The following is a 17,596-nucleotide window of genomic DNA, read 5'->3' as shown; positions in this document are numbered from 1 at the left end:
CATTTCATCTCGGTAACCAAAATAGACGACCATCGAGCAGAGTAGCGTATAGACACCTATATACAGAAGAGACCAGAAGGAAAACACACGATAGATCGAAAAACAGCTCAAAAACCACAGATCGAAAGGGGTAAACCGGAACAAAAAGAAAACCATCACATCCTCGCCGCCCTCGTCGTCTTATCATAGAAATCCAACGTCATGGCCGCCAGAAAGCAAGGGATATCTTTTCTCTCCTCAACCCAGAACTTAATGAGGTGCTTGATCTCCATCGCAAAGAGACTATTAGGTCCGCCGGAGATCTTCATCGTGCCGTTCTCTCCGTCAAAGATGATCGAGTTTTCCTCGCCGTTGCCCATACTCCCTAGACCCCGTGCATCAGACCCAGCACCGTCCTCGCCGTGTCGATACGCGGAAGAGAGATGGAACATGGATGTTACGCGGACGCGGCCGTTGGGGAGGAAATCGAGCTTGTAGCCTAGCAAGGAGGCGACGGCTTCGCGGAACTCGGAGGACTTGGCGGTCCAGATTTCCTTGAGGCGGCGCATGCGCTTCTCCTTGTCTGCGACGGTGCGCTCCATGTCTTGGACTTCGAGCTTCATGGCTTTGAGGGTGGAGATGGGGACTGTTTTGACGGAGTCGTGGTGGCCGTCGAGTTGCGCGAGGAGGTCGGCGTTTTCGTTCTTGAGGGTGGTGATTGTGGACAGTTTGAGGTTTTCCGCTTGTGCGGTTGGGTTGTCGCGGAGTTCGAGGATGCGCGTGCGGGATTTCGCCTTGTAGTGTTTTAGCTGAGACTTTGTGGCGTCGAATTCCTTGCGGAGGAGGGTCATGGCTTGCTCGGATTTGGAGAGGGATTCTTGGAGTTTGCGGTTTTTGCGAGTGAGGACGGAGAGGCGCTCGGTTTCTGCGTCGCTTTCAGCGGGTGATAGAGGTCGTTTCGTGCCTCTGGGTTCGGTGGTGTCCTCTTGCTGAGGAGCCTCCCGTTTGTTGAGTTCCTCGTGGGCCTTTGCGAGTTCTTGCCGGAGCTCGTCAATCATCTTCTCGAGATTGGCGATTTGCTCGGCTTTTTGCGCATCGAAATGGCCTTGCTCTGCATTCATGGTTTCCTCTTCGGTGTCGAAAGTCTTCAACTGGGCGCGAAGATATTCCACTTCCTTCTGCGCAAGTACCCGTTGTCGCTCCAATCGAGCTCTGGCACGACTCTCTGCCATGGGGCCACTCGCGGCTGTTCCGGCTGCACGAAGCTTCTCGATCTCTTGCTTCAAATTGGACCGTTCGCTTTCCAGGGTCTTTATTTGTTCGTCCTTCTCCAAAAACTGCGCTTCGATACTTCCAAGCCGGTCAATGGCGTCGGCTTTCTCGATCTGCTCTTTCAGCAGAGCCTTGACGATCGCTTCTGGTGAATTGTATTCTGAAGATTGGTCGCTGTCCTGTAATAGGCTGGACCATGATTGCCGCTCGTCTTCGAGTACTTGCTTCTGGATCTGGACAGTCTCCAGTTCAGCCTCAACTCCCTTTACGAGCTGTAGCTGGTTTTCCAATGATTTCTTTTGCTCTTCGACTACCTCGACATTCCGCTGTACCTTGCGTAGATGCTGTAACTCAGCGTTTTGTATTCTGTTGGTGGTTTCCAAGGTCTTAATATGGCTGACTTGCTCGGAAAGTTCCCTCTTGAGAACAACCAGAGTTTCCGCGTCATTTCCCTCGGCCTTCAGTCGGATATTTTCAGCTTCCAAATCGGCGATGTTCGACTCGCGCTCGCGAAGCTTATCTTGTGCTGCTTGAGCCTCGGTTTTTGCATTTTCGAGATCTCGATGCAGCTCCTCGAGCGTTTTCTGCAGCGATGACCGAATCGTCTCTAGCTCATTGATCTGGTATTTTGACTGTCTTTCCTGATCGAGCAACCGTTGTTGATTATCCTCTATATCCTCCTTCAGGGACTGATTCTGATCTTGAAGGCTGCGGACTTTCCGCTCTAGCTCGACTTTCTCGTTGAGACCGTTTTCTTGGGCTTCTCTCAGCTCCTTTGCTATGGCTTCCGTCTTGTGGTTGGCGCGATTGCTGGACGACTCGGCGGCCTGTGGAGCATGTTAAATCTGCAGAACGATGATCGCAGGATGGTTAGCTGACACACCTGCGCTTTCCGAAAGTCCGCGTCCGCCCTTGATTGAAGTTCCCGGAGCTCCTTCTCATGGCGTAGAACCATCAACTCCCGTTCTTGCTTGGAGTTATCCAACTCATATTGCAGAGCATTAACTTGCACTCGCAGTTCTTCCTTCTCAGGGTCTATCGAGCCTATTAACTCCGCACAGACACGCCGCTCCCGATTATCAACGTACCAGGTTTCGGAGGGCCAGCGGACCGGGCTAAGGATTGTCGCAAACCGCTCGGAGCCGGTGGAAGGACCAACGGTGAGGTGTCTCTAACCGGAGACCCCATTGAAGGGATTGAGCTTCTCCTAAAACTCATCTAGGGCAAGTCAGCGTTACATTCATCGTGAATACCCGGCCTGCTATGCGGTCGCAACGTACTTCTGCAAGTGAGAGCCAACGAATCGCACAGCAATCCAGCTACACCTGTAATCACATAGATTCACGTGGCATGTGGAGTTCCTGGTATGTCCAGAGCAATCGCGAGAGATCAATGGCAAGGAAGCAAGCACAAAATGTAAACGAAGAGAGAGCTTCATTGTTTGGGGAGACTCCGGCTTCTAGATTATTGCTGAGTCATCAGTCACCACTGTCCTGTCTGGGCGCAAGAGCTTGCATCCCAGAATTGGTTTAGCGCCAAAATTTATTCTTCCGAAATAATTTTGAATTTTGCTACAGTCGTTTCCCAACAGCACCACTCTTTTGCGCCGACCCCATTCACTCCCCTGACTCACGGCTCCAGTTAGCGTGCGCTACAAATACCGACATAATGGCCAAGGACAAGTCTGAGAGAAAGGAGAAGCACGAGAAGAAGGAGAAGCGATCAGAGAAGGACGGTGTTCACAAGAGCAAGAAGGACAAGAAGGAGAAGAAGGACAAGACTGCCCTTGCCGATGCAGTACTGAAGGGAATTGAAGCCGAGGCTCCCTCGACAGCCCCCGTCGACGGCGTTGATGCGACCACCGAAGTTGAGGCCCGCCCCATTGGTGCCCTCGTGCCGTTCGCCAGACCTCTGCTCGAGGACAAGGCCGCTAAGAAGGCCCTCAAGAGCGTGAAGAAGGGTAAGCTACTCTTAGTTGATTGCGTCTTTTCCTATACTCCTATACTCAGTACCTTTTCTATGCTTAATCAATGCAACTTTCTACTCCATTCTCTCGAAACCTCGACCCGTGCTAACTCGAATTTCTACAGCTGCCGTCAACAAGTGCCTTAAGCGTGGTGTGAAGGAGGTTGTCAAGGCCCTTAGGAAGTCGCCCATCCCCGCCCCTAACGAGACGGTCGCCATTCCCAACGGAGTCGTCGTCCTTGCTGCCGACATCTCACCAATGGACGTAATCTCTCACATCCCTGTCCTCTGCGAGGACCACGGTATCCCATACATCTTCGTCACATCCCGAGCGGAGCTCGGTAACGCTGCCGCCACGAAGCGCCCCACGAGTGTCACGATGGTTGTGCCCAAGTCCGCCTCCAAGGGCAAGAAGAAGGACGCCGATGATGACGATGAGGATTTCAGCAAGGTCTTCGAGGAGCTCGCCAAGCTTGCCCAGAAGGAGCTCACGCAAGTGAACCTATAAGTGCCAGCTGGACGTCTAGCACCTTTTTCTTATTTTTCTTCTATTTTTAATCATACGGCTGTTTATGCGTCTTGCCATCTTCCACGACTGTACAGTTCCGCTTTGTTTGACAAGACAGCGCATGTCTTTGGGGTCTGGCCTTCGGTCGTGTTCATCTGGGTTGATCTTTATGAATCTGTTGCGATATTCGGCGTTATCAATTGGTGTATGAAAAGGCAGGAAGTATCAAAATAACACGGCATGATGCTGATTGAGTTCCCCACGTAGCTAACTATTGTTTGTAGCTGCCTGTGGGTTCACAGTCTGGGTACTCATCTAGGCGATGCAGGTCTCACCGATATTTCAGCTTAAAAGCACAACTTTATACTAGGGTTATTTGCGATAAGACATAAAACCTGACTACTTTGTTCTACGCTTGACTGTTAGGATTGAAGGAGAGGTCATCAAAATCGAATTCGTTTTGGTTCATAACATTTCATCTAATATACATGGCATGGTCCACAGAGGACAGGATTATGTTGGTTGGTCATGATTAATATGTTTAAGCACGCTGGTCGCTGTTCAAAGGCTGGTACCAAGTCTGATCACCGGTACCCTTCTGAGCTGGCGCCGCAGCAGCAGCAGCAGTCTCAGCCTCGCGTCGCTGGAACTTCTGCTCAGCAAGGCGACCAGGGTCATCCTGAGAGCCGATCTCAGAGTTGAAGCTAGCGTTGTACTTGGGGTCGCTGGGGAACTCGCCGCCCTGGCCAGCAGCGGCAGACGAGTAGTCCTGCTTCTTCTGCGCAGCAGTCGCGCTTCGGGTCTGGTATCCGCTTCCGCTAGCGGGGGCCTGAGACTTGCTCTGGGACTGGGTCTGGCTCTGGGACAGCTTCTCAGAAGCAGGGTACTCGTGCTTGTTGATGCCCATGTCCTTCTTCGCTGCGGTTGAGCCGCCGACGTATCCGGTCTCTGGGACGTGGGTGCCGGGGAAATCTCCCTGGCCGCCGAGGGAGTCGGGGTACTGGTATGAGCCGAAGGGCTCTTGACGCTCACGGGCGTTGGCGGCTGAGGGAAGCTCTGTGGCGGCGGATGTGTCGGTTGTGTTGGTGGTTGTGTTCTTGGAGGTGGCGCCGATGGGCTCGGCGTTGCGGTTGGCGTTGTATGAACCGCCGTGGTTGACGGATTCAGCGGCGAGGGAATCCTTCAGGACAGGGCCGGAAGGCTCGTTGACTCGGCGGTTGGCCATGGGATCGGTGGTGTTCTTCATGCCGCGCTGGCCGGCGGGGATGGGAGTGCCTTGGATATCCATTGTGATGTGTTGTGGTCTGATTGATTCGTGGTATAATACGGAGAGATGTTGGTAGAGGATTCAGTGAGTATTGATTTAATTTAGATTGAATACTGATGTCTGAAACTCCTAGCTTACGATGGGAGTGCTACTATATAGCATTGCTCTGCTTGTTGTGATGTCATGCTGACGGGCAAACTAGGGCTACTCATGGGTTAATCGAGCCACAGGTACGTCAATAAGCGACTCTGGTAGACCTTTCGAGATACTTTAGCTGCAGTGGTTGTGACGCATTCTGGCCGGAACGATGTCGAGCGAACCTGTGGGTATCGAGTCGAGCTGAGTGGTGGACTTTGATGCAATAATGCTGGGGTGATTGACATACTTGACGTCACATTGTAACCCTCAGAACAGCACCTAAACGTCTAGGCTCAAGAGGCTCGTCGGACTGTATCATGGGAATGAGTGATCTATACAAACGTCGGCATAGACTGACAGTAATTTGTATGGTGCTGTGCTGGGGTTGAGCATTTGCTCCACTCGTCTCTTCGTTTTCGTACTAGAATGTGGTATGTCTAAGGACACATTGGGTAGTTAATCGAGCAAGAGAACACAGGATAACATCTCACTCATGCTTTCCTATTCATTACTTTCAATTGAGGTTTTCTTCCTGCAAAGATTGTCGAATCGAGCATAGGCGATGTGAAAATGAGCCTTGCACTCATATACTGGGGTATGCTTAAGGTACGATATTGTACGATGTGCAGACAAGCGTGCTTCTTCTCGACATACAATGCAAAGAACACTATGGCAGACTCATTCTTATCTATGAATGCAGTCTAGATACTGATATTACAGGTCTACGTAAAGAATATATAGTTCAAAAGATCATTATGGCTTCAAATTTGATCGTATCACATCGCTATATTACATGCATCAAATCAGGTGTCATGAATTTACCGAGCCTGGGCGTCGGCGGGGAGGTTACCCCGGCCAACATTGCTTGTTGGCTGTGTGTTCCTGTGCGTCTCAGAGCCGTCCTCGCGGACACTGCTTGATGCTGTGGCGGGGCCGCGTAGGGCGGAGTTGCTGTCGCCGGAGATGGGAGCCTCAACTCGGCCGGAACCAACGTTGACGGTGCGCTGATCGGCGGAGTTCCAGTCGCTGGCGACAGGGGGCTGGTCTGGCAGGGGCAGGTTGGCCTTGGTGTTCTCGATGTCGGCCTGCTTGTCTGTGTTCTGGTCGATGATGGACTAAATTAGGGTTAGCTCAAGATCAAGACAGGTACTTTGTCAAGTTGAGGCTCACCTTCATGGCAGAGACATTGGAGTCCTTGGGTGTGTTGCCCTTAGAAGCATGGGAAAGGTGAGACTCCGGCTTGCGGAGGTCCTGGGTAGTGGTGTGGAAAGTGCTGTCAGACATGGTAGTAGTGTTTCGTTGAAAGTGAGGAAGAAAGTTGAGTGTGATAGTGATGCGGGTTTCGTAAAGGAATTTAGTTCGTTGATTGATTGATTGGCTTGATAATTCTGAAGATAGGAAGATGAAGTTCTCGAATTCGATCTTATATGTTGAACCCATTTGGCATCTAATGCCATGAATCACAATGACGTTATGACAGTCTTGGGAACCATGTCACCGGTCAAGGCGACGGTGGGCCCAGCATCCAACATACGTAGCTCATTCGAAGTAAGAGGAACATTCTCTACCAGTTTCCCTTGGACACAGTACTCCGTAGTGACTGCAACCCAGCCTCCTCCAGTACCATCATGTCTGAGTTAGGTAGGTAGCTGGTGGCAATACGTCATAAAGCATATCTGAGCCTGGACATCTGGCCCTGACTATCACGATCTGACAATGGATGGCATTACCTAGCTAGAGAGGTCACTACTCAAGTTCTCTAGTCGCGTGGGCTGTTGCCGAGTTAAGTTTGCTCCGCAACTGCTGCTCGCTGAGTTGCTGGTGTCTCATCGATATCGGCATCTTTGGTCTGTCCGCGTTCGGGCCGAGTATCACAGCGGGTGACAACAATAAGATCTTTAACTGGAGAAATACTAGGTAGAGTACTTGAGGTCAGTAAGCTTTAGAGCAGCCATCATCTTATCTGACCAATGGAGGGTTCGCGAGCTGCAATTTGTACTCCGTACTCCGTAGTTGTCGCGGAAACCTCCTGGCACGTGAGTAGGCCGCAGAGCCGCCGCTCAGACAGCACACCGCCTTGAAATCTAATGCGGCAGAATCTGAATGCTCTCCCCGCTACACAATTTCTTGCTATCTCTGGTTTTGTCGGTTTCTACTATTATTTTGGTAAATCAGCTGCTTGAATATTTTAGACGTACCTCACATCTGCAATAATGCCGAGAGACCCGCTAGTTGGCTTGGTCGGGAAGGTCTGTTTGTCCGCGTCCTTATCTTCAGTGCCCCGCTAATCGAAGTGAGGGCTACAGCCGTCCAGTGGAAAGTCTACTACATTGAATAGCTTGACTGATGCCTCTTCCAAAGTTGGTACGTACTCTATGCAACCTGTCCTTGAGAATATGTACTTATTAGGGTCTTACCTGCTAGGAAACTTTCCGTGAGTTTTGTCTCCAAGTATCCGCCTATCTCCGCTCCGCGGCGCATTCATTCGCGACAACAAACAATACAAGCCTCTCTTACGCGCAATCCTAATTCTTGCCTATCCAGATTCACCACTATCGACCCTCAACGAGCCATTGGCTATCTACAAATAGATTGCGCCTGTCAGCGGTTCGGCGTGACAGATAAATGCAAGCCAAACTACGGTGGCTGTACGGATGGGAAGCGCTCGGTTCCCATTGAGCTTTTGGATGTTGCAGGTCTGGTGCCAGGCGCGCATCAAGGACGTGGGTTGGGGAATAAGTTCCTGGACGATTTGCGCCATGCGGATGCCCTAATTCACGTCGTTGATGTCAGTGGGACCACAGATGCAGAAGGTCGGTCCCTGAATAATATTACCCGCGCCGGCTCTATGTCAATTACCTTGGGAGTTATTAATGCATCGGATTACAGGAAAGGCTACACGAGGTTATGATCCGTCTCAGGACATTGAGTGGTTGAGGTCAGAAATCGTGCGATGGGTTCTGGGTAACTTGATGCAGAAATGGTATGGTGCCGGGCTTCTTGTACAGGCATGATAATAGGCTAATATATCCAGGGGCTCGATCAAACGAAGACACATGGCGATAAGTGAGTGGGCGACAATGTGATCACGTCGAGCTGCTTTCTAATCTGGAGTTAGAGGCAACCGCCATGGACACCCTACAAAATCAATTTTCCGGATACGGAAGTACGCCGCAAACTGTGGCAAGATGTCTGGACAAGTTAGCCCTGAAAGAACCGCTCGAGGAATGGTCGGATGAGACCGTGGAGAAAGTCGTGCAAGCATTCATTGACGAGAAGTTCCCAACGGTCTTCGCTCTCAACAAAATCGACCATCCTGACGCAGATAAGGTTGGTACGCTCTTCTTTTGCTCCATCAATGTTAACTCAGCTGTCACAGAATATCAGTAAGATAGCAAAGATGCAAGATCCACAGAGCATCGTCCTCTGCTCTGCCATTTCCGAAGTTTTCCTTCGAAGACTTGCCAAGCAGAACTATATCAAATATACGGAAGGCAGTGAATTCGTAGATACGAGGGAAGATCTTATCGCTGATGGGGACCCGGATGGGGGAGGTCTCAAGGAGATGGACGAGAAGCTGAAAACGTGAGTAGTGCGGTTATACACTTCCAAGTATTATGCTAACATTGATTCAGACGTGTGGAGAACTTGAAAGACATGGTCCTCTATCGTTTCGGGTCGACTGGTGTCGTGCAATGTCTTTCGCGGGCTGCAGAGGTTTTAGGGCTTGTACCGGTCTTCCCTGTACGAAATCTACACACATTCTCATCAGGAGCCGGCACTGCAGCATTTCGGGATTGTGTGTTGGTCAAAAAGTGAGTCTCTTGAAGTCTTGAGATAGCATTACTAAATTCTGGACCAGAAATAGCACTGTGGGTGATGTTGCGCGGAAGGTCATGGGCGATGTACCCATATCCTATATTGAAGGTGTGGGTGGCGTCCGTGTGTCGGAAGACGAGCTTGTGGCAGTTGGTAAACACGATGTGAGTGCCTTTATTCTTAAGATAAAACTGAGCAACTGACATTTCGCGCCCGCAATTATAGGTACTTTCATTCAAACCTGGACGATAGATATCACTTGTATACCAAATAAAGTGATGTTTATTGATGCAAGCAGATACTACAGTTCAACTCGAGACCAGCGAGGTACCAAATAGACTTTTCAGCAGACGAAATGCTCAAGTCAACACACGGGCAAACATAAACATACACAAGAACTGAACCATGCTGCGCCCCTAAACTTGGTTTTCATACCTAAGAGTACAACCTTGGAACCCGATCAGACTCCCTTCTGTAGCCAAACAGTCAGCATCATCAAACAACCTGATCCAGTAGGACGTTTGACTCACCTGCGCTCTCTCGTCATTGATACCAAGAACAGGCGTGGGCGCCTTTGGGTGGTCCTTCTTGACCTTCTCCTGGTTCTTCAGGCCTCCCCTCTCAGTCGCAGCATCGGACTCGCCTCTGTTGCCCACGCCAAAGTTCTCTTCTCTATCTTTCATCGTTCGGCTACTCGCTATCGTCTGCGGATCTGTTGTATCGTTCTCGTGCTCCACGCGGTGACTTGCGGATTTCTCCCCAGATGATCCCTTCCAGTCCTTCGTTACGCCGCTGTTGTTTCGCGCATGCACGCTGGTGGTGGCCAGAATATGCGATCGGCTTATCGATGAGAGAAGAGGCCGTGAGCCCGAGGTAGAGGCTCTTGAAACTGAAGACAAAATGGTGCTGCGCATTGTGAATATGGTAGTGGTAGTTGATAGGTAGGTAGATGTTCTAGACTATAGAGTTTGAGTCTTGTTCAATTGGTTAAGGCAGGAAAAAGTAATCATGTCTACGTGACTCTGGGCGGCATCATGGTTATTATTCGAATCCTTTGCCCCGTACACATGCCCCGGTGCCGTTGGTCGCATTGGCTGTGACGTCGACATGATGGATGCTCCTGTCATTGATTCCAACCGGGCAAATCAGGGTAGGGCTTAGGGCTGCCTAAGCTCTTATCGATAAGAGCTTGCCCGCCATGCTGCCGGCTGGTTCTCGGCTGACATGTGAGAGTCCAGCATCAACCACTATTTGCAGTTCAGCTTTGGGCGATCATCCATAGCCTCACGACAATAATAAAGCGGCTCAATAGCCTGGAGCTATATTGTATACAGGAACATGAAGCGGGAGACATTACCCATAGATGCGCTCATACCTTTTGCGCGTCTCTACAACATCTCCCTCCACGGGGTCACTTTCCAGAAGTTAAGAGCAGAAGACGGGACAGACAAGGGCGGCGCGATCGTTGCAACAGAATCTAAACAGTCGGGAGTCAATGAGCCAACAGAAAATGATGTTCTTCTCAGAGTACCCTCCGATATGATTCTCTCCCTGGAAACGGTTCAGGAACGGTCCAAGTATGATCATCATCTCCGCGAGGTACTGGAAGCGGTTGGGGATTTTGGAAAGGTATGGTTCACATGTCTACGTTACATGACGTGCGGTCAATTCTCAAGCCTAGTTACTGATATATGCAGACAGCTAGAGGCGCCATACTAATCTTTCTGCTCATCCAAGTTTCGCATTCGTCTCCAGATCTTGCCGGGCAGAAACATAAGATTGGCGCGTCAAATGCTTGGTCGGAATATGTCAAGTTCCTGCCCTCATCTGTGCCATTGCCAACAACATGGACAATGGAAGAGCTAGAGCTACTACGCGGGACGTCCTTGAGATTGGCCTACGAAGCAAAAGTCATATCGCTAGAGAAAGAATTCGATCACCTTCGCGAAGCCACTGAAGATATTGAATGGTGCCGGGACCTCTGGTGGGAAGCAGAAATTGTCACTCTTGAGGACTGGAAGTATGTCGACACGGTATACCGGTCGCGTATGGTGGACCTTCCCAGGTATGGGCATGCAATGGTCCCTTGCATTGACATGGCCAACCATGCGTCTGACTCCACTGTAAATGCGCTGTACGAGAAGGACAAGAACGGGAATGCTGTACTCCAGCTACGTTTGGAGAAACACCTGCGCTCGGATGAAGAAGTCACTATCTCGTAAGTCTTTGCCATCGATTAGGTGATTGCAGACCAGTGTTGACTTATTGTGGTAAAGGTATGGCCAGGACAAAGCGGCCTCCGAAATGGTCTTCTCATATGGCTTCCTTGTCTCAAACGCAAGCGACGCAAAACAAATATTCCTAGACTTGGACATACCGGAGGATGATCCGTTGAGAATGGCCAAAATGGCATTCTGCAGGGAAGCTCCGGGGCTCCGCATCTTCTCAAATTCTTCGGATTCCGAGAGAGCTGGGACTTACTGGGAGAGTCCGATAGTGTGGTGGGCCTGTGTTAACGAGGAAGATGGGCTTGACTTTGCTGTATTGCAGAACGTCGATGGTTCGAGAGAGCTGACTATGACATGGAAATCGCAGGAGGTGAAAACCCCCGATCACCTCAAAGATCTCTTGGCTGCCGAGTCGCTGTGGGATATCTTTCGACTTCGAGCGGTCGTACTTGTCCTGGAACGACTAGAAGCCCAGTTCTTCATGCTGCGGACAACTGAGGGCATGGTTTCAGACATCCGACAAAGCGAAGATATGCTTGCTCTTTTCCGGCCTAATGTGTTTACAACCGTCACCAAGCTGCGGGAATTAGAGGGCCGGCTGCTGGAAGGTGCTATCAGAGATCTGGCGAAGGAGGTAAGTACCTTAATTGTGTTACGTTCAACTTAGCACATCTTCAAAGTACTGACTTTCATTTTTTAGAGAGATCATCTGATGACGAGCGAGTCAGTTCAGACCTACATAGCTCAACAACAGTCTGCGGACGTTGAAGACGACTTTTCATGATCTGCTCATTTTGTCATACTTGGAGGTCGACCATTATCCAGAGTCTCCAGCGGAGCCTGCGGCGTAGTGCAATGTGTGGTTATGAGTTTATGCAAGGATGACGATATACAATGTCCACGGAGAAGGACCCGCTTAACTGTCTTTTGAATTCGAATAAGAAAACCCCACGGATCAACTTATGACGTGGTGATCTCCGCGTCGTTGTCATTATATCTGACTCCATAATATCATAGGTCGGAACACATTCAAGATCACGGACACTGTGAGCCGGGGAGCCCAGGGTTCGAGGTCCAGACTTCCTAGCTAGATCATGCAGCGGGTCAGGGGCTCAGCGACTCAGCATACGTAGCAGCTCCGCGGAGAAGTTTGGGGAACCAGATTCAGCTTCATGAAAGTCAGGGACATCAAGAAGTCATAGAGTCCGGAATCGGGGGCGTTTTCTGGGGTCTGGAGTGCGTTGGCACGGGGAACACTCGGGGTTCCCTCTGAGCTTAGGTGACAGTGGGGAGGCCGATTAGCATCCGGCCACAATTTAAGAAGTTCCAAGGTTCAAAAGCTGCATTTTTAAGGCGATCAACAAAACGTTCGATCATCATTATGTGGTTGGTCGAACCGATATACAGCGGCTCCATCTCCACCATCGGATCGGGAGACCAAAGCCCCACAGCTGCGATTTCTCGGTCAAGACTCGGCTTTTACCTGGAAACCAAGTATCACAGATACCGTGGGGAAAGCATAGCTGTAACGCCAATACGCAGATACTCCAACGTCAATTGACATTAACATGATGACAACTAACATGGCATGATTCTTGTGGCGCTTATAGATTGTAGACGGAATATTCCTGACTCCCATGCATCTGGATCCGGCCCACAATCTAATTGAAGAACTCGATTTCCCGCACTTTACTCCAGCTGTACTCCAGAATCTAGGCACGAACAGCCGGGGGAGACCAGTGGCAACTTGCAACTTGGCAAGCTCAAAGCTCACCACCACGATGAGACAGTCAAGATGCAGCGAGCAGAACAGCAACACTTTGAATCGACACAGCCTCGGTTAGCGCCTGTTCCGGGGGAAAGGAAACTAACCTTAACAGGAGCTTTGATGGAATGCTCTCAAGACTCCCTCTAGGTGAGCACTATTCAACAAGCGGCTTGGTATATCTGGTGACCTGCGGCTATAGTAGGATCGTGCTACCAAACTCCGAACTCGATTCGTGGTGCCGAGGGGCAACCCATATATTGTAATGGCTTCATAGCTTTCGCCCTATAGCTATGGTTATCTACCGTTATGCAGTCAAGTTGGGGTCAGAGTCAAGGGGCAGAAAGGAGGCAACTCCGCTAAATTTGGTTCCTTGCTGCCCAGCATTCGAATTAGCACAAGGGCAGCATCGGACAAGTAACACAGAGGCCCAACCGTCCATTTTCCCAACGCGGTTTGAGGTTGTAGCCACTAGAAGGAAAGAACCGCTAGTTGGAAGGCAGGGCTGCTGAAACGCACTTACTTCTCAGCATTCCGGGGTATATGGGGACCGACACTACTGCTATGCTATACCAAGATCGGGAAAATAGGGAACACTCCGTTGTCGGCATTTGCAGCCTGAATATCAGCCGCGATCCAGGATCTGGACAAACCGTAGATGGCAACCCGTGGTTCTAAGACTCCAATATCCTGAAGCAGCTTGCCACTATTGAACGTTCCCGAGCGCGGCATGCGACCAGTGCCTCATACTCGACTTCCCTGTGATAGACGTTAGATGAGTTCATTCAGAGTAACTCCCAACCTGATTTCGACGATCCTATGGCAGATAATATAGCATTGGGCTAGTATCAACCAGCACAAATGGACGAAGCGCTAGTAATGAATAATGCGATGATAGACGGAGAGTCGCCTGAGCACACGAATGCCCTGTAAAACAAGTACTGTCATTGGCTGCAAAAGCTGATCATGGTCCACATGGCAATTCCCCCGCCGTCACCCGCACCCGCACTGTCCGTATTACTTATTACACGATACGGGGCCGATCGTTCTTCAAGACTGCGATCCTGCCTGTGACCCTCACTTGGCTTTCATCCTCAATCCTCGTTCTTCTTTTCTGCATCATCTCTCACCTGCATCTCTCCACTCTCCCCCGCGATCAAAGACCACTCTCCTCTCCTACTATTGCTGTCTCGACATTCATACATGTGTCTGCTATCCCATCACCCCTGAAGATACTACGTGCCTCGGTTCGCCGTCGGTACCTTCGATAAACCACTCATACAGCGAATCCGTGCTATAATCAGCCTGGGCTGGCGCTAGGCGCGCCCTACACACGCTCAAGATGCCTGGAATTCTTCCTATGAAAGTGATTAAGGTCGGCAATAATACGCAGAGCCGTATTGCCCAAGCCTGTGACAGGTGTCGAAGCAAAAAGATTCGCTGCGATGGCATTCGCCCGTGCTGCACACAATGCGCTAATGTCGGCTTCGAGTGCAAGACTAGTGATAAACTAAGTCGACGAGCTTTTCCCCGTGGATACACAGAGTCATTGGAGGAACGGGTACGGAGTTTAGAAGCTGAGGTTCGAGATCTCAAGAACTTGTTGGATGAAAAGGATGAGAAGATTGATGTGCTCTCTCGGATACACTCTTTCAACTCACCATCGCAACAAAAGGCTACTCCTCCTGCTCGCTCGCCGGCTCAGGCTTCTCAGCCTGCTCCGACGAGCGTGCCTGCCTCTAGTGAGGGTGCCGTTTATGTCCCAGAACCCCTGGCCTTGAACGATGCAGACGAGGTTGAGAGTTCTGGGGTTTCGAGCACCCGTGGCTTTGCTGGTATGCTACACTCTGTTCTTAAATTCGGCGGATAAATGCTCTTCTGCCGAGACTCCGGATCAGTGCTAACAGTCGACTCAGGTGTCTTCACCAACAAACTCGCAGATCAAGGCCGGCTAGCACCGGAGACCTCGACGAAGGCTCTGATTGCTTCTCCCGCCCCCATCTCGCCTTCCCGTCTCGATCAGGCCTTGAAAACAGCACCTAGACTTGTGTCAGATCAGCTCATCAATATCTTCTTCCAAGAATGGGCGCCGCTCTACCCTGTCGTCCATCGGCCTACCATCCTCAAGGCATACGAGCAATACCTTTCCAACTCTGAATCGTTTCAAGGCAACAAACATGATATGGCCCAACTGAATCTGATCTTCGCGGTTGCTGCGCTTGGCGCCATTGTAAGTTTGACCTCTCACTAGTCAGAATCCAAGACTAATTTCTTCGATAGTCGAGAACTAACCAGGATCCTACGCTGTTTGAGGAGAACTGGTCTCCCATCCTCGAGTCATTATCTGCCGACATTTCCATCCCTACATTACAATGCTACGTGCTCGCTCAAATGTATTGCCTGACTAAGGGTGATTACTCGAGTGTCCTGCGCTACCGCGGCATCGCTGTTGGCATCTGCCACCAGTTGAGGCTCCAGAAGAGCCAGAAGGGTTTCTCGTCCAATGCTCTTCTCGCTGAGACAAGAAAGAAGGTGTTCTGGTGTCAATATGTTCTGGATCGGTACGGATTATTTCCGAACGTTGCTCAAACCCATCAAGCTAATTGCATTTAGTCTTTGCGCGGCCTTGACCGATCTCCCTGTTCTTCTCCGCGAGGAGCACATTCACACCGAGTATCCTGAAGACGTCGACGATGAGAATGTGACGGAAACTGGGTTTTTGCCCACTTTGCCCGGCGAGTCGACGCGTATCTCCAGCGCACTCGCCCTATTTTCTGCATCCAGGGTTCTAAATAGCACATTGGAGGCCATCTATCCGTCTGATGGCGGATACGAAATCCCCTTGTCGAAGCTGCGCTCTGTTACTGAACAGCTCGACAAGTGGGTTAAAGGCTTGCCTGCCCATCTTCGCTTGGAGTTCTCTCAGGATAAACCCAGCACCAATGTTATCAGCAGCCGGTCACCACTCTTGGTAAGTACATACGTGCTTCCACAAACATGAGTTTTCCTAACATGTCCTAGTCTCTGGTGTACTACTTTATTCGGTCTCTTATCCATCGTCCGGCCGTCTGCTTCGGTGAGGAGCACATTCGCTCTCCGTCCGTCCTTGCGACTGCGGATTCTGGAAAGCATATTATTCAGATTCTTCAGCTCCTCGACGAGAGGCGCCTCTGTCTCTCTGTCAGTATCAACCGGAGAGAGCTCATCAGCTCCGTGGGTCTTGGGCTTCTCTGGCAGAACATTGGGTTGAAGCGTGACAGCAAGCTTGTCAAGGAAAGCCAGAAAATGCTCACTGGTGTCATTGAGCAACTTGAGTCGGAATCGTCCGTGGCTGCCGCCGAGTTCAGCACCTTAGCCGGCGTTCTGGTATCGTTGGATGCCAAACGTCCATCGATTGCGCTGCCCCAGCAGATGAGTCCGCCCATGCAGAAGCCCTTGAAGTCTCCGAAGAAGCAGCTCGAGGCGTGGAAGGCTCGTTTGATGGGAAGCACTAGCCCGAATCTTGCCCAGCAAAAGCATGAGCCTCTGTCGCGCCGAAACACCTTCTCTGGTTCAAGCCCTGTTATCACTGAGCGCCAATTGCGATCTCCTAGCTGGGCAAGCCTTCCCCCTACTGATCTCCCGCACCATGCTCCAATGGGCAGGAACATCTACAATCATCCGCTTGGCTATGACAACAACCCGCCGATGTCTACTTCGGTGCCAGCCGACACTCCGCCAGCTCCACCAACCGGAAACATGACCCTTTCCGATTGGGAGTTTGTTGTGAGTGATATGGATCAAGGCTTCTCGAACATTTTTACTGGAATTTACGGGGGCAAGGAATGCGGGGAAGATCACGGCCCATTTGCATCTTTGACTGCCGAGTACATGCACAAACAACAAGGTCAGGTCATGCCGCCTTCGCTGACCTCAACGGATGAATTGCAAGGACTGTCACCCGAGGCGTGGTCCGCCACTAGCAGCAGTGATATCGCGCACCCCCAAGAACTCGCGGCACAGAGCGTCTATTCTGATGCGAGCCTGGGAAGCAGAGATCACGGCTTGTCTCTCCCGAATACTATGCCGTTTCCCATGGAAAACCGGGCAGGCAGCCTCCTAGACCCATTACAAGGCGTTATAATTCCTGCCGGGGATGACGAGATTCCCGAGTTCGGGCTAGTCAGCGGCTGGGATCGGCGGCTGGCCGTCTGAATTTCTCAGCATTGATTCTTGCGTTTTACATCGGCGTATTGGAGTTCTTCCGTGTGCCGCGTTGGCTTGGTTAATCTGTTAAAGCGAAGAATTGGATTTCTGGTACGGTTTGGTCTTGGTCTTGGGTTTGGACAATGATACCTGGAGGATAGGAGTCTGTCTGTCTTTACCAGGTTCTTGCACATATATACATGATTATAGTTACTGTGTTTATTGATGTATGACGAATATGCGAGCTAGTATATCTAATTGACGACCAGTGTGTCTTATGCCTGCAAACTCTCTATCCGCCAAGGCACGTTATGCTATATAGGGCTGCATAAACCCAATTCCATTGTTCTAGATGCTTTCCCAGTCAGGACAGCGATGTCGGATGTGCTTTAGGTCTCCTCGTAAGGACCTAGGCCCCCTAATGGAGGATCGGGTTTTGGTATGACAGGTGTCATCCCGTAGTAGTGTCG

At 50.7% G+C, this 17,596-nt stretch overlaps 7 protein-coding genes across 7 annotated transcripts; 4 read left to right on the top strand and 3 right to left on the bottom strand.

Moving 5' to 3' along the window:
* Nucleotides 1–2,837: 2,837 nt before the first annotated feature.
* Nucleotides 2,838–4,159, top strand: BDW74DRAFT_160924 (uncharacterized protein). The gene is made up of 2 exons (XM_073725712.1): nucleotides 2,838–3,211; nucleotides 3,342–4,159. The coding sequence occupies exons 1-2, from the start codon at nucleotides 2,920–2,922 to the stop codon at nucleotides 3,722–3,724; spliced, it is 675 nt and encodes a 224-aa protein (XP_073579703.1). The 5' UTR covers nucleotides 2,838–2,919; the 3' UTR covers nucleotides 3,725–4,159.
* Nucleotides 4,160–5,189, bottom strand: BDW74DRAFT_160923 (uncharacterized protein). The gene has a single exon (XM_073725711.1). The coding sequence runs from the start codon at nucleotides 5,010–5,012 to the stop codon at nucleotides 4,266–4,268; it is 747 nt and encodes a 248-aa protein (XP_073579702.1). The 5' UTR covers nucleotides 5,013–5,189; the 3' UTR covers nucleotides 4,160–4,265.
* Nucleotides 5,190–5,869: 680 nt separating this feature from the next.
* Nucleotides 5,870–7,112, bottom strand: BDW74DRAFT_160922 (uncharacterized protein). The gene is made up of 2 exons (XM_073725710.1): nucleotides 6,300–7,112; nucleotides 5,870–6,244 (listed from the first exon to the last, which is right to left on the bottom strand). Exons 1-2 carry the CDS (start codon nucleotides 6,567–6,569, stop codon nucleotides 5,948–5,950), a joined length of 567 nt encoding a protein of 188 aa, XP_073579701.1. The 5' UTR covers nucleotides 6,570–7,112; the 3' UTR covers nucleotides 5,870–5,947.
* A 166-nt stretch (nucleotides 7,113–7,278) lies between these two features.
* BDW74DRAFT_160920 (Ygr210 GTPase family protein) lies at nucleotides 7,279–9,926 on the top strand. Its single transcript, XM_073725709.1, has 12 exons — nucleotides 7,279–7,378; nucleotides 7,436–7,493; nucleotides 7,554–7,563; nucleotides 7,674–7,942; nucleotides 8,019–8,112; nucleotides 8,164–8,195; nucleotides 8,248–8,459; nucleotides 8,509–8,714; nucleotides 8,765–8,944; nucleotides 8,992–9,112; nucleotides 9,174–9,422; nucleotides 9,481–9,926. Exons 1-11 carry the CDS (start codon nucleotides 7,343–7,345, stop codon nucleotides 9,198–9,200), a joined length of 1,245 nt encoding a protein of 414 aa, XP_073579699.1. The 5' UTR covers nucleotides 7,279–7,342; the 3' UTR covers nucleotides 9,201–9,422; nucleotides 9,481–9,926.
* On the bottom strand, nucleotides 8,930–9,926 carry BDW74DRAFT_160916 (uncharacterized protein). The gene is made up of 3 exons (XM_073725708.1): nucleotides 9,479–9,926; nucleotides 9,176–9,420; nucleotides 8,930–9,114 (listed from the first exon to the last, which is right to left on the bottom strand). The coding sequence occupies exons 1-2, from the start codon at nucleotides 9,860–9,862 to the stop codon at nucleotides 9,409–9,411; spliced, it is 396 nt and encodes a 131-aa protein (XP_073579700.1). The 5' UTR covers nucleotides 9,863–9,926; the 3' UTR covers nucleotides 8,930–9,114; nucleotides 9,176–9,408.
* A 273-nt stretch (nucleotides 9,927–10,199) lies between these two features.
* On the top strand, nucleotides 10,200–12,515 carry BDW74DRAFT_160914 (SET domain-containing protein). Its single transcript, XM_073725707.1, has 4 exons — nucleotides 10,200–10,577; nucleotides 10,646–11,166; nucleotides 11,225–11,810; nucleotides 11,877–12,515. Exons 1-4 carry the CDS (start codon nucleotides 10,287–10,289, stop codon nucleotides 11,958–11,960), a joined length of 1,482 nt encoding a protein of 493 aa, XP_073579698.1. The 5' UTR covers nucleotides 10,200–10,286; the 3' UTR covers nucleotides 11,961–12,515.
* Nucleotides 12,516–14,283: 1,768 nt separating this feature from the next.
* Nucleotides 14,284–17,135, top strand: facB (C6 transcription factor FacB/Cat8; the record flags this gene model as incomplete). Its single annotated transcript, XM_073730224.1, has 5 exons — nucleotides 14,284–14,776; nucleotides 14,858–15,171; nucleotides 15,222–15,502; nucleotides 15,555–15,912; nucleotides 15,963–17,135. The coding sequence occupies 5 exons, from the start codon at nucleotides 14,284–14,286 to the stop codon at nucleotides 17,133–17,135; spliced, it is 2,619 nt and encodes an 872-aa protein (XP_073579697.1).
* Nucleotides 17,136–17,596: the final 461 nt, after the last annotated feature.

Source organism: Aspergillus multicolor (genome assembly GCF_047715735.1).
Source record: "Aspergillus multicolor strain CBS 133.54 unplaced genomic scaffold BDW74scaffold_34, whole genome shotgun sequence".
NCBI lineage: Eukaryota > Fungi > Ascomycota > Eurotiomycetes > Eurotiales > Aspergillaceae > Aspergillus > Aspergillus multicolor.
The sequence above is the reverse complement of the archived record's forward strand: the minus strand, read 5'-3'. Positions and strand labels throughout refer to the sequence as shown.

Excerpts from the sequence above, each read along its gene's own strand:
- BDW74DRAFT_160924 (XM_073725712.1), top strand. The coding sequence starts at position 2,920 with ATGGCCAAGGACAAGTCTGAGAGAAAGGAGAAGCACGAGAAGAAGGAG. Across the intron at positions 3,212-3,341 it reads CCTCAAGAGCGTGAAGAAGG|CTGCCGTCAACAAGTGCCTT; the intron begins GTAAGCTACTCT and ends GAATTTCTACAG.
- BDW74DRAFT_160923 (XM_073725711.1), bottom strand. The coding sequence starts at position 5,012 with ATGGATATCCAAGGCACTCCCATCCCCGCCGGCCAGCGCGGCATGAAG.
- BDW74DRAFT_160922 (XM_073725710.1), bottom strand. The coding sequence starts at position 6,569 with ATGGGTTCAACATATAAGATCGAATTCGAGAACTTCATCTTCCTATCT. Across the intron at positions 6,245-6,299 it reads CCAATGTCTCTGCCATGAAG|TCCATCATCGACCAGAACAC; the intron begins GTGAGCCTCAAC and ends ACCCTAATTTAG.
- BDW74DRAFT_160920 (XM_073725709.1), top strand. The coding sequence starts at position 7,343 with ATGCCGAGAGACCCGCTAGTTGGCTTGGTCGGGAAG. Across the intron at positions 8,196-8,247 it reads ACGAAGACACATGGCGATAA|AGGCAACCGCCATGGACACC; the intron begins GTGAGTGGGCGA and ends ATCTGGAGTTAG. Across the intron at positions 8,945-8,991 it reads GATTGTGTGTTGGTCAAAAA|AAATAGCACTGTGGGTGATG; the intron begins GTGAGTCTCTTG and ends ATTCTGGACCAG.
- BDW74DRAFT_160916 (XM_073725708.1), bottom strand. The coding sequence starts at position 9,862 with ATGCGCAGCACCATTTTGTCTTCAGTTTCAAGAGCCTCTACCTCGGGC.
- BDW74DRAFT_160914 (XM_073725707.1), top strand. The coding sequence starts at position 10,287 with ATGAAGCGGGAGACATTACCCATAGATGCGCTCATACCTTTTGCGCGT. Across the intron at positions 10,578-10,645 it reads CGGTTGGGGATTTTGGAAAG|ACAGCTAGAGGCGCCATACT; the intron begins GTATGGTTCACA and ends TGATATATGCAG. Across the intron at positions 11,811-11,876 it reads TCAGAGATCTGGCGAAGGAG|AGAGATCATCTGATGACGAG; the intron begins GTAAGTACCTTA and ends TTCATTTTTTAG.